At 55.0% G+C, this 13,643-nt stretch overlaps 1 protein-coding gene across 8 annotated transcripts in view; it reads left to right on the top strand.

The window, feature by feature from the left end:
• The window catches only part of MAST3 (microtubule associated serine/threonine kinase 3), a 32,057-nt gene that overhangs the window by 12,123 nt on the left and 6,291 nt on the right, over window positions 1–13,643 (top strand). For all 8 annotated transcript variants that reach the window (XM_063403210.1, XM_063403211.1, XM_063403209.1 and 5 more), the window contains 14 exons: window positions 4,665–4,753; window positions 4,991–5,063; window positions 5,245–5,265; window positions 6,444–6,522; window positions 7,742–7,899; window positions 9,435–9,510; window positions 10,466–10,675; window positions 10,758–10,859; window positions 11,346–11,478; window positions 11,987–12,054; window positions 12,388–12,473; window positions 12,610–12,818; window positions 13,103–13,241; window positions 13,440–13,572. In XM_063403210.1, coding sequence (XP_063259280.1) covers window positions 4,665–4,753; window positions 4,991–5,063; window positions 5,245–5,265; window positions 6,444–6,522; window positions 7,742–7,899; window positions 9,435–9,510; window positions 10,466–10,675; window positions 10,758–10,859; window positions 11,346–11,478; window positions 11,987–12,054; window positions 12,388–12,473; window positions 12,610–12,818; window positions 13,103–13,241; window positions 13,440–13,572 — 1,576 coding nt within the window. The remainder of the gene's footprint in view (window positions 1–4,664; window positions 4,754–4,990; window positions 5,064–5,244; window positions 5,266–6,443; window positions 6,523–7,741; window positions 7,900–9,434; window positions 9,511–10,465; window positions 10,676–10,757; window positions 10,860–11,345; window positions 11,479–11,986; window positions 12,055–12,387; window positions 12,474–12,609; window positions 12,819–13,102; window positions 13,242–13,439; window positions 13,573–13,643) is intronic.

The raw sequence follows: 13,643 nt of genomic DNA, 5'->3' as shown, positions 1-13,643 counted from the left end.
AGGGATGTGCAGGGATGCACCCCGGGGTGCTGGGCAGGTTCCTGAGGCTTTTTTTGCTGTGCAAAGAAATAAATAAGTCTATACCCAACTTGTTACCCTGTGATTCCCTTTGAGAATTTAGGATTTTGCTCTTGGGATGTGCCTGATGTGTTGCTTGGTGCTCCAGGGTGGGTTCATAGGAGCACCCACAGTGCTTTTGGCTGGGGTGGGGTGAGGGGACAGAGTGAAGGTGTGGTGGGCTCGTGTGGTGGGCTCTGTGCCTGACAGGGGTTGTATTTCACCGTCCAGACCCTGGTCCTCATCTCAGCCCCATTCCTGCCCTCTCCCAGCCCCATCCCTGGAGGCGGTTCAGCACTGTCACAAGTCATGGAGGACAAATGTCATGGAGAAACTTGGGATGCAGCTGCTTGGTTCAGCGCGTTTCAAAGTTAATCATGAATTTATCCCACTGGAAAGCAATTTTTTTTCCAGGACGTGGTGATCCATGGCACTTCCCCAAATCTCCAGGCACACTGGAGCTGTTGGGGGATATGGAGCCAGCAAGGAAGGGAGCTGGGAGCACAGACACGTGCTCCCGGTCACGCAGCAGGAGCGGAGCCGCCTGCTCTGCCCTTTGAGATTGTGCCTGTTCCTTTATCACCGCCCCACCCCGCCCTGCTCCCTCCTCCTTTGTCCCAAACCAGCTCTTTTCTGCCTCGGATTCACCTGCCTGGGGCCCGGCTCCGGGCTGGCATCTGCCACTCATGGCGCTCTGATATCCCGGGAAGTTTTAGGGGCAGATCCCGAGGGAGAGGAGTGGGAATTGCAGCCCCTTTGTGCCTTCCCTGCCTGACCCTCGGTGTTCCACAGCCCTGACCCCGAGCCACCCATCGCTCTGAGCTCACCCAGGTCCTGGCAGGGCCGTTGAGGCACTGAGTTGTGCCGTGCAGCCGCATCCTGCCCAGCCCGCGGGGGCTCCCCAGGGAAGCGCTCATAGTCCCCAGCCCGAGCTCAAGGAGTGCTTGGAAAACACTCCCGGGGACAGCGTGGGCTTGGTGGGGTGTCCTGTGCAGGGCCAGGAGCTGGACTCGGTGATCCTTGTGGATCCCTTCCAGCTTCAGGACGTTCTGGGATTCGATGGAGCTGCCAGGTTCTGCTCCTCATCCCGGACATCCCGTGCCGCGGCCGGGTGCTGCTGCCAGATGCTGGTCCCTCCTCGCTGGCAGCCTCCCCACGGGTGACACTCGATTTTGCTCCAGCCTTTGGGGTCACGCTGGCTGTCACACACTTTCCACATCCCTTGGAACAAGTGCTGGATGGCAGCGGCAGCCTCAGCCCGAGCGGCGCGGGAGATGCTGACAGCGATTTTCCACTCCATTTTTGGTACCAAACGTGCAATTAGGTGATGGAGGCAGAGCGGGCAGCAGCCCCAGCGCCTGCCATCGGGGCTTGGCAGCTCGTCCGTGCCCTGGGGCTGGTTTGCAGCCCGAGGTTTCCGTGCGGGAAGGATGGGAAGCAGCTGTGGATGATGTGTCAGGAGGAGGGGGGTTACAGTGGCGCAAGATGGTTGTGGGAGCCGAGGGTGGAGCGCGCGGAAACAGGAAACGTCGGCCTCGCTTTGTGTCACCATTCCTGGAACTTGCTTCACTAAAGGTTTGTTTTCACTTCCAAAATGAAAGCGAGAGAGGAGAGGTGAGCTCCTCATCCCCCCCGGGCTGTCCCCTCTGCAGGACACAGACACACCCCCGGTCCCGGTGGCAGGGCTGGCAATGGAGCGATGGCAGAGCTGGCAGGGGCTGGCAGTGGAGCGATGGCAGAGCTGGCAGGGCTGGCAGTGGAGCGATGGCAGAGCTGGCAGCTCTTTGCAGCCCTCCTGGTTCCTAAACCTCTTCCTGTGCCACTGCGGTGCCGGGGCAGGGCTGCTCACACTGCCTCGGTTTCCCTCCCGGCACACAGAGCCGAGGCTGTGGGTTCTGGCTGCGAGTTTGCAGCTCTAATTGGGGTTCAAGGCTGTGTTTAAGTGAGAAAATCAAACATCCAGAGGCAGGAAAGAGAGAAGGGTTAGATGGGATATTGAGCAGTAATTGTTCACTGTGAGGGTGGGCAGGCCCTGGCACAGGGTGCCCAGAGCAGCTGTGGCTGCCCCTGGACCCCTGGCAGTGCCCAAGGCCAGGCTGGACAGGGCTTGGAGCAGCCTGGGACAGTGGAAGGTGTCCCTGCCATGGCAGGGGTGGGATGAGATGATGCTCCCAACCCAAACCATTCTGGGATTCTGTGATTCCAGGAAGGGGCAAATGGTCGAGGAGGGGAAGGTTTCTGTCTCCCCCCAACATCTCAGCTCAGCCCAGGTGCTGAGGGGGAACCCCTGAGCCCCCCAGGGTCACTGCAGCTCCGGGGGAGCTCAGAGCAGTCACAGGATGTGTGTCTTGGGGCTCACACAGACACCCCTCATGCTGGGTGCAGGGAGGTGCAGGAAGGGGTCTGGGGGGCCCCAGCAGCTTCCTTGGTGGGCAAGACCTTCAAAACATTGGGGCTCCTGGTTTTAGCCCAGAGCAGGAGGAGCCCTGCAGGGGAGAGATGCCAGAGCGAGGTGAGGGGTGCTGGATGTCAGGTGTGGAGTTCTGACCATGTGTGTGGAGCTCTGTCCATGCGTGTAGAGCTCTGTCCATGCCTGTGGAGCTCTGTCCATGCGTGTGGAGCTCTGTCCATGAATGTGGAGCTCTTCCCATGCGTGTGGAGCTCTGTCCATGCGTGTGGAGCTCTTTCCATGCGTGTGGAGCTCTGTCCATGCGTGTGGAGCTCTGTCCATGCGTGTGGAGCTCTGTCCATGAATGTGGAGCTCTTCCCATGCGTGTGGAGCTCTGTCCATGCGTGTGGAGCTCTGTCCATGCGTGTGGAGCTCTGTCCATGAATGTGGAGCTCTGTCCATGCGTGTGGAGCTCTGTCCATGCGTGTGGAGCTCTGTCCATGTGTGTGGAGCTCTGTCCATGCCTGTGGAGCTCTGTCCATGCGTGTGGAGCTCTGTCCATGAATGTGGAGCTCTGTCCATGCGTGTGGAGCTCTGTCCATGTGTGTGGAGCTCTGTCCATGTGTGTGGAGCTCTGTCCATGCGTGTGGAGCTCTGTCCATGCGTGTGGAGCTCTGTCCATGTGTGTGGAGCTCTGTCCATGCGTGTGGAGCTCTGTCCATGCGTGTGGAGCTCTGTCCATGTGTGAGGAGCACAGTCCATGCGTGTGGAGCTCTGTCCATGCGTGTAGAGCTCTGTCCATGCCTGTGGAGCTCTGTCCATGTGTGTGGAGCTCTCTCCATGCGTGTGGAGCTCTGTCCATGTGTGTGGAGCTCTGTCCATGCCTGTGGAGCTCTGTCCATGCGTGTGGAGCTCTGTCCATGCGTGTGGAGCTCTGTCCATGCGTGTGGAGCTCTGTCCATGTGTGTAGAGCTCTGTCCATGTGTGTGGAGCTCTGACACTCCCTCAGTGTCCTGTTCATCCACCTGCAGGGACCTGTTGTGAATCACTCTCCTTCACACCCTGGATGCCACATCTGCCACTCCCTTCTGTTTTTGGGATCCGTGGAGAATCCCATCACTTCCAGTTCACCCCCTCAGCGCTGTGGGTGTTTGTGGCCGTGGTGTGATGTTTAATTAGGTGGCCTTTAATTAGTAGCATCTGTGTGGGTTCCTGTTCCCAGCCTGGTGAGGAAACTCGGTGTCTTTGTGGAATCTGCAGCCTGAGGAAGCGGAAATAGAGGAAGGGGAGGGTTGTCCTCGTGCTTGAGCTTCTGCTTTGTGCCGTGGATATTTGCAGTTTCCTCTTGGCAGAGTGAAGGAGAACTGAAATGATCCCATCATGTTTTAAACGGGGTTGAAATGTGGGAGTGGGGCACGACAGGAGTGGGGCTGCAGCACTGGGAATTTTTGAGGCTGAGCCACTCTTGCGAGGCAGCCTTGGACTCGGGGCTGAAAGGAAAGGAAAAACAAAATTCCTGTGAGGATTGAAACCTTGTGAGCTGGGAGGGTGGGAATGGAGACAGGGATGCAGCCTTGCAGAGATGCTCTGTGGGATGCTGGCTGTGGTACCAGGATGGGATTTGGGGGATTTTTGGGGTGTCAGGGTGGTGGTTCTGCTTCTCACCTGGTGCTGGTGCACGTGGCTCCCTCCTGCTGCCAGAGAGAGCATGACTCAGATTCTCAGGGCAGAATTCCCATGAATTCCTGGTGACACTGCAGCCTCAGGGGGTTGGGACCGTCCTCTCTGCTGTGACATGGGGACCACCAAGGCAGGGAGATTTATGGGAACTGGGGGCATTTTCCATGCACTGCAGCAGGTCAGGTTGTGGCCGCTTGGCATTTCCACTGCTTCCTCCTTTTACATCCCTTTTTCTATTCCTGCCCTGCGGCTGTTGCCCAAGGGGCCTCCTGCCTCTGCCTTTCCCAGTGAGCCAAAACCAGAAGTGGGACCTTGATGGGACAGTTCTTTATTAAAAATAACCCTGTCTGCCCATCTCCAGCAGCTCTGGGCCCGGGGATGGATCTTCCCTGTGGCAGGAGATCTGTAATCAGTGGGGTGACAGCAGCTCTGTTCCCTGGCACAGGAATTCACCTGCATCAGACACTCACATGCCTGAGCCTGTCCAGCTCTGGCTGTCAGTGATTCCCTGAATTAATTCCCTCTCTTTCCCCCGCAGTTGCCGGAGCAGCAATAGGAAGAGCTTAGTGGTGGGCACCCCCTCTCCCACCCTCTCACGGCCTCTCTCCCCGCTCTCCGTGCCAACAGGTAAGGGATTATCCCATGGATGGGTTCAGCATCTCCCAAAATTACCCAAATATTTTGGAGGGCTTCAGCACCTTGTTAGCAGCTGTGGATTGGCTCCTGGCTGCCAGGTGCCTTTTCCAGGGGGGAAATAGGTTGGGAAGTGATTTAAACGCTTTCCCCTGAAGGAGCAGCCCGAAGCACCCTGGGCATTGTACTGGGGTGGGCTTTGGGATGAATTTTCCCCCTTTCTCCCTGCAGCTGGGAGCAGTCCCTTGGACAGCCCACGGAACTTCTCTGCCAGCACCTCCATCAACTTCCCCTTCGCTCGCAGGTGAGCTGCCAACCCCAGTGCCAGAGCAGTAAATATTCACTAGTAAAGATCATTCCCCCACCAGGGAACTGTTCTGTTGATCTCAAGTCACTTGTTTTGCTTTTATTTTTGCCTTTTTTCTGCCTGGTTTCTGGCCTGATGGTGTTTCCTCTGCTATGACTGGTTCCTCCCACCACCCCAGCCATGCTCCTCGGACTGACAGGCAAGTACCAGGGATGGGCATGGGCTGCATTTTGGGGGGTGTCTGCTCCACATCATCAGGCACCTTCTTTTCTAAGAATTCCAGGCCAAGCTGGACAGGGCTTGGAGCAATCTGATCAAGGGGAAGGTGTCTCTGCACATGGCAGGGAGTGGACTGGATCTTTGAGGTCCTTTCCAAATGCAAACCCATCTGGGACTGTGATTCTTCGTTTGCATCCCTGGGTGGGAAGTTTTGCACCAGGACTGGGCTCTCTGCAGCTCTGGGAGCAGAAACCTCTCTGTTCCCATCACACCACCCCTGGCCATGTGCTCAGCCCCAGCTCGGACTCCTGATGGATTCTCAGAAGATGTCCAAGGATGGAGGCTCATCGTCCCCACAGAGGCAGATCCTGCACCCCCTCCCCAGCCCAGGCTGCCCCAGATGCATCCACCAAGCCCTGTTTTACTAATTAATTAATTGAGCACACGGAGGGCGGGTGGCTGATTTTAACCCATCAATTGTCGCATGGAAAAACGCCGGAGGCTCTCGGGCGGTTGCACACTTGTGACAGAGGGAACAGCCAGGCTGTGGGGTCAGGAGTTTGCCAGTGCTGGAGCTGCACGTGGCACCCTGCCAGCTCCTGCTGTCCTTGACCCCACACGGGAAATTGCAGTGGGAGGTGAAGGGCCTCGTCCTGACCTGGACGTGTCCCCATCCCTCGGAAACATCTCCAAGAGGAAGCATTCGCCTGCGTATGAGCAGTTCCCTTCCTGTTTATGGCCAGGCTCTGCTCCCCGGCGCCTGCTGGCTCAGGATGAGTCTTTGGGAATCCCAGTTTCTCACCAAGGACACTCCCAGCGGGCTGAGTTTTGCTCTAATTAAAAATCAGACTCTCGCAGGCAGGGTTTTTTTTGCCCTGTGTGAAATGGATTTGACAGAGCCCCAGAGACAGAGCTTTGTCCCTTCGCAGTGACCCTGCTGCCTGCCACTGTCCCTTCACTCTGTGGCTGCAGAACAGCCCCCCTCACCTGCAAACCCCTTATTTCACCCAATTTCAGTCCATTCTGAAAAGAGGTTTCAGGGCTTTATTCCTCAAGCCACGCCTGTGTCCTGTTCCCCAGCTTTTGGCTCTGCTGTTGTTGATTTGCATTTGGATGTCGGGTTTTTCCCGTGTGTGATTGTCACCTTTGCACTCACAGGGCTGATGGCAGAAGGTGGTCTCTGGCTTCGTTACCCTCCTCTGGCTATGGGACCAACACCCCCAGCTCCACGGTCTCGGTAATGTTTACTTTCTCTTGGTAGTAGATGATAAAATCTAAACCCCCTGATTTTTGGTGAAATGCCTCCCAAGTTCCACTGTGCTGGGTTCTGAGGGACCATGTACTTTAGCTGCATCCTGCTTCCCAAATGAGCTTTCAAGAAAGCCATAAGGCTTGGCTGTGGGCTTGCAGCATCTCTGGGGGTTGCAATGTCCAGTTACAGCATCTCTGGGTTATCTCCACCCCTGGGGTTACAGCAGATCTGGGATTTACAGTGTCCTAGGGTTACAGTGTTCCTGGGGCTACAGCATCCCTGCACTTTAGAGCATCCCTGGGATTGACAGCATCCCTGGGCTTTAGAGCATCCCTGGGAGTGACAGGACTGAGCTCCCTAGGATGCTGCAGTTACAAGTGTTTGGGCTCAGTGGAACCAAACTGAGTGGGAGAATGGAGGATTTTGGGCTGGGAGTGGGCACTGCAGACCCCCCCAGACTGCTCCTCTCTGCATTTCACACTCCCAAGTGCAGCCCATGCTGCCTGTCAGTGTTTCCAGCCTCCTAAGAGGCTCCAAGGGATATTTCCCTCGTGGACTTGCTGGTTCCCACCCCACTGCCAGGAAGGACATGTTGGAACCCTGGAGGCTGAGAACTTCAGGCTTTCTGTGCTAAAAGGCACTGACCCTCAAGCAAGCACTACATTTGACCTGAGGCCGTGGAACAGGATTCCAAAGTTGAATGAGAGCACTGGGATTATGAGTGTGTAGTTTGAATAGAATTATGTGATATCACAGGGTGGAAAAGATTTAGCATCTAAGATTTTAGTAGGATTTAAGATTTTAGTACATAGTAATGTGTATAGAGCAAGATGGAGGATTTTGAGCATTGGTTAGGTTCTTGTTTAACTTTCTTCTTCATGGTTTTGGGTGTTTTTTCTAAGTGGGTGAAAAGGTCAGCATTGCAGGCCTTGGGTTAAAAGTATAAATAATATAGGTGTCACCTCGTTATTGGGTAATTAGTGCTTAAAAGACGATGGAAAGAGTTAGAGCCATTTTCTACCTTGTTGGCTGGAACTCACAACTTGTGAGGCTGTGCTTTAGGTAAGAATTAATAAACACTGAGTCCGAACAGGAGAAAACCACGTCTCCCATGCTTTAATCCCGGCTCTAACACAAGAAAAGAAGATAAGAACCCCACAAGCAGGGCCCCATCCGCTGATCTGCATCCTCTCTCTGTTCCCAGTCATCTTCATCCTCCCAGGAGCGCCTGCACCAGCTGCCGTACCAGCCCACCCCCGACGAGCTGCATTTCCTTTCTAAGCATTTCCGCAGTACGGAGAGCGTCACGGACGAGGAGGGCAGGCACTCGCCCTGCCTGCGCCCACGATCCAGGAGCCTCAGGTGGGCCACCTGCCCTGGGGCTCCCAGGACACCACACTGGGTGCTGGCACATCCAGGGCATCCTCTGCCCTCTCACGAGCTCTTCCTGGGGTGTCCTGCTAAGCCTGTCTCAAACCCTGGTTTGGGTTTTCCCCTTGTGGGAAAACTTTGGATTGAGGTTGTGGGTGCCTCATCCCTGGAAATATTTAAGGTCAGGTTGGATGGGGCTCTGAGTGACCTGACCTGGGGGAAGGAGTCCCAAAGCATTCCATGATTCTGGGATCCTAAGCTCCATGGTCTGGTTCTCAGCATCTTCTCAGCTGTTGGGCCGTGGCACTGCTCTCCTGGCAGCAGCAATGCCTATCTAGGCTGAAGCTGGAGAAGCTGGGATTTGTTCACAGTAGTTGTCTTGCAGCCTCTTGCTCAGTTGTCTGAATGATTTTGGTGGTGAGGAAGGGATCACCAAGCAGAAGCCCAAGCAGTGACCACCCTTGTATGACTCACCTGCTGTTCAAAAATAAAAATCCCATTTCTGGGCTTGGATAAGAAAACATCAGCTTTGCTTGCTGGGACTGGCCTTTGCCCCTGCAAAAAACAACCCACAAGGAGTGCAGGTGGATGGGTATTTATGGGCTGGAGAGAGGAGAATTTGGAGGAGGCATCGAGACAGTGGCCATAGCACTGTGTGAGCTGACCCTCAGCTGTACCTGCTGGGCTCCACCTTGCTGCTCCAGGACCACACCCTGTGCACTGAGCCACCCACACTCCCCAGCACCAGGGGCTTGTGCTTTTTGCAGGGGATGTTTTGGTTAAATCCTCTTTTCCCTCTGAAAAATCTCCCGACCCTCTTTGCTACCAGAGGCAGAGCCACAGCCCTGCCTGTTGCTGGCTGAAATTTCATTAAAATCAGATTAATTATCTGACAGGGGTTTGTAGCTGGTGAGATTTTCACTGAGGAGATGCCAGTTGTGCAGTTGGCAGAGCAAAGGCTGAGGCAGGGCTGGGGCTGGGCTGGTTTTTATCACCATGTTTATTATTTTATAGTGGTTAATGAGTTGCTGGCTGCTCCTGCAACTTGCTTTGCATAGCGGGATCATCAGGCAGAGCCCTGGGAGGGGCAGTGTTGGGTGAGGGAAGGAGGAAAACCTCATTTAATGAAGATTGCTGTGTCCACCACGAGGTTCGGCTGGGTTTTTTGTTTGCTGGTGAGCTACAAAAATGACAATGATGGCAAGAAATTGTGGGCTCCAGAGGAAGGGAAAGATGAGCTTGTTCTTCAAAGCTGAGTGGATGACGGAACAGCCTCTCAATTCTGGATTTCCAAGTGTTTGGGCAGAGGGTGGAAAAGGCTGGTTAAGCTTCCCTAGACCACATCCCAGGGACCTCCAGTGGTCGGGATGCTGCTGGGAGTGCTGATGGCTCCACCTGGATGAGTTTTATCCACTTGGAGCCAGGAGTTGGGAGTAGGGACCAAACTGCTCTCCAGGGGTAGTGACTGTTTGCACAAGTGTGAATAACCTGAACCTCCTAACAGCACCCTTCTCCTCCCCCTGCAGCCCTGGACGGACGGGTGGAACGTTTGATAATGAGGTGGTGATGATGAACCATGTCTACAAGGAGAGGTTCCCCAAGGTAACTGCCAGGACCTGGGGGATGAGCGTTGGTGCCTCCGTGGCATCCTGGCAGCACCTCCAGAACAATCTCTGCTCCCTGTGGGAGTGTGGAATGCGTGGGTAGATCATGGGGAGCGTTGGGGACACTGGAGACATAATGAACCTGTGGTTTTTTGTCCACACAAGTGTCCCATCACACAAGCAAGCAGAGGGCTCTGGAGACTTTGGTGGGGTTTTTGCAGTCTGCTGGAAGCTGGGTCCTAGGTGGGGCCTTGATGTGGATATTTGAGCTGCAGGAGGTGGTGGGATGAGATTCTGGATGGCCAAACACAGTCCAGGAGGTGGTAGGGTGAGATCCTGGTTGGCCAAGCACAGTCCAGGAGATAGGGTAAGATCCTGGATGGCCAAACCCAATGCAGGAGATGGTAGGGTGAGATCCTGGCTGGCCAAACACAGAAGGTGAGATCCTGGGTGGTCAAATCAAATGCAGGAGGTGGTAGGTGAGATCCTGGCTGATAAAACCCAGTGCAGGAGGTGGTATGGTTAGATCCTGGCTGATAAAACCCAGTGCAGGAGGTGGTAAGGATGAGATCCTGGCAGGCCAAATGCAGTTGAAGAGGTGAGATCCTGCATGGTCAAATGAAATACAGGAGGTGGTAGGGTGAGATCCTGGCTGGCCAAACACAGAAGGTGAGATCCTGGATGGTCAAATCAAATGCAGGAGATGGTAGGATGAGATCCTGGTTTGCCAAACACAGTCCAGGAAGTAGGATGAGATCCTGGCTGGCCAAGAACAGGAGGTGGGATCCTGGATGGTCAAATCCAATACAGGAGGTGGTAGGATGAGATCCTGGCTGATAAAACCCAGTGCAGGAGGTGGCCAAACACAGTCCAGGAGGTAGGATGAGATCCTGGCCAAATCCATGGCATGGAGATGTGTGTTCCTGGCCATCACCATCCACTCTGCCTTGCAGGCCACAGCCCAGATGGAGGAGCGCCTGCAGGACACCATCACAAACTTCTCGCCAAGCAGCACCCTGCCCCTGGCTGATGGTGTGCTGGGCTTCATCCACCACCAGATCATCGAGCTGGCCCGAGACTGCCTGGCCAAGTCCCAGGGAGCTCTCATCACCTCCCGCTACTTCATGGAGCTGCAGGAGAAACTGGAGAAGATGCTCCGAGATGTGAGTACAGGGCAGTGCCCTGCCTGGTGCCACCTCGTGAGGCCACCAGGAGACACCTGGCTTCTGTCTCCATTCCCAACAGGCTCAGGAGCGTTCTGAGAGCGAGGAAGTGAAGTTCATTGACCAGCTGGTGAGGAAGCTGCTGATCATCATCTCCCGCCCTGCCCGGCTTCTGGAGTGCCTGGTAAGGCTTGGAAGCTCCTGGCTTGTCTTTCATGGTCTGTGCCAGCCCAGAGAGGAGGCAAAGCCTCCAGGATGCCCCTGGATCACTGGAAGTGTCCAAGGCCAGGTTGGATGGGGCTTGGAGCAACCTGGGATGGTGAAAGGTGTCTCTGCCCATGGCAGGGGGTTGGAATGAGATGATCTTCAAGTTCCCTTCCAGCCCAAACCATTCTGTGGTTCTGTGGTTTTCAGGGCCTTTTTTTGGGTTGATTTGCTGAATTTCTAAAGCAGTGACCTTGTGCTGTGGTTCCTGATGAAATTTTCATCTCCCTTAGTTTTCCTTCCAAGGCCAACTCACAGAGCTACATTTTTTTTCCATCACCCTTGACATGGGGAATGATGCATCCAGGGCTTGTCCCCAGTGACAGGTGTCACTTGCAAGGCCTAGAGGAAAAGTTTAACTTTGCAAAATCTCTCTCCTCAACCATGCTTGGTTCTCCCCATGCAGGAGTTTGACCCAGAGGAGTTTTACCATCTCCTGGAAGCTGCAGAAGGACACGCCAAAGTTGGACAGGGAATAAAGACTGATATTCCCCGATACATCATCAGCCAGCTGGGGCTCGTCAAGGACCCACTGGAGGGTAGGGAAGCACTTGGGCTGGGGGCTCTGAGCTCTGCAGCAGGATCTGGACTCCCAGTTTGGCCAGTGGTGATCACGACTGAGCACTGGGAGGTGTCAGGGAGACATGTAGGGCTGAGCTGGTGTCATGGCAGGGAGGTCATAGCAGGACCAGGATGATGGCCAAGTCCTTCTGGCCAGCCCCACATCCCTTATTATTGCTTCCAACACGTTCAGCAAAGCAGATTAAGCTCAAAAACACTTAATCCGTGGCCCTGGGGGGGAATCATAATCCCTGGAGAACGCAGGAATGACTATCAAAAAAAAAAAAAAAGAATTATATAAATGTTTAACCTCGTGTTGAACTTCTTAACGTCATGACCTGAATTTCTCCATACGATAGCTCGAGCGAAGCATGTGCCTAAATCCCCGTGAGGTCTCTGAGTTTGGAGGGAGAGGGGTTGGGCAGGGGGTGATTTTTGGTGGGTGTTGAGCATGAGGAAAGTGAAAACCATCCCTGTGATCTGCAGAAATGGGGCAGCTGGATCACTTTGACAGCGGGAACACCATCACACCAGAGAACGATGACACCTGTGAGGTGAGTGTGGTCCCACGTGCATGCCCCACCTGCTGCCTCCAGCTTCCTCCCACCTCACCCCACAGCTCCCTGCAGCTGGCCTAGACTGGGAGGTGTTAATTTTGGATTGTCCCCAGGGGTGATTGATGTATTCAAGGGGAAGAGCTCACAGTCCCTCATTTGGCTTCTTGAGTGGACAGAGCTCAGAGTGGGCTCTTGATCTGCAGAGCATCTTGGGCTTCTGGTTTGGAGTTTGTGAATGGACAGGGCTCTGGCAGAAAGAAGCTTTTGGAAATGGCACATGATGGTGCTGGGTGAATTCCTGCCTACATTAAAAACCTGTGTCCTCCCCAGAGCCAGCCTTCGGTCACCGTCCCGCGGAGGAAGCCCTGCGAGGGGGACTTTGAGACCATCAAACTGATCAGCAACGGGGCTTATGGGTGAGCTGGGGGGGTTCCTATCACTTGTCTCCATCTGTAAACGACTCCAAAGCCCCTCTCTGTCTGAGCCCCACGGTGTGGGGTGGTCAGTGCTGGTGGCTGGAGGATCTGTGTTGAGGTCCGGCCGTTCCTCCAGGGCCGTGTACCTGGTAAGGCACAGGGAGACGAGGCAGCGCTTCGCCCTGAAGAAAATCAACAAGCAGAACCTTATCCTGAGGAACCAGATCCAGCAGGTGTTCGTGGAGAGGGACATCCTCACCTTTGCTGAGAACCCCTTCGTGGTCAGCATGTTCTGCTCCTTCGAGACAAAGCGACACCTCTGCATGGTCATGGAGTACGTGGAAGGTGAGAGCAGGACTGGATGGTGCAGGGAGGAGGGGAGGATATCAAAATCTGAGCATCAAGGACACCACCTGGACAACTCCTGCCCTGCTTTGCTCCAGGCAGCAGAGGGAAGCACAAGGAGATGATTTTGTGATCCTGATCTCCTTGATGAAGGTGGTGGCCGTGGTCACCTAGGAGAGCGTTTCTGTCCCATGCCTGGGGATGAGCTGCTCAGAGGGGCTGGCTGGGAGCCTGCTGGTCCTGCTGACCTCGCTGCCTTCCCTGAGCCCCCCGTGTCCCCACAGGGGGGGATTGTGCCACCTTGCTGAAGAACATGGGCCCGCTGCCCGTTGACATGGCCAAGATGTATTTTGCTGAGACCGTTCTTGCCCTGGAGTATCTCCACAACTACGGCATCGTCCACCGGGACCTCAAACCTGACAAGTGAGGATGTGGGTCAGGTCTGAGCAAGGGTGGGGGATGGGGAAAGGAAAGCCAAGAGGGAGGGGCAGAATGGGTTTTGTTCTCCAGAAACTGGTTCTGTACAGTTGCATCAGCACCAGGGGCCCTGGGGTGTGGCTGGTCCATCTCAGGTCTCCCCAGAAGCAAACAGCAGCATTGTGGGGTGCCTGTCTTCTGCAGTTTGCTCATCACCTCCATGGGCCACATAAAGCTGACAGACTTTGGCCTGTCCAAGATAGGCCTGATGAACATGACCACGAACCTCTACGAAGGGCACATGGAGAAGGACACGCGGGAGTTCATGGACAAGCAGGTACGAGGTCCGGCCATCTCTGGGGTCTCAGGTAACCTCGGGATGGGTTGCAAAGGTCGCTGCAGAGGTGT

The sequence above is a fragment of the Prinia subflava genome, chromosome 8 (genome assembly GCF_021018805.1).
Source record: "Prinia subflava isolate CZ2003 ecotype Zambia chromosome 8, Cam_Psub_1.2, whole genome shotgun sequence".
NCBI lineage: Eukaryota > Metazoa > Chordata > Aves > Passeriformes > Cisticolidae > Prinia > Prinia subflava.
The sequence above is the reverse complement of the archived record's forward strand: the minus strand, read 5'-3'. Positions and strand labels throughout refer to the sequence as shown.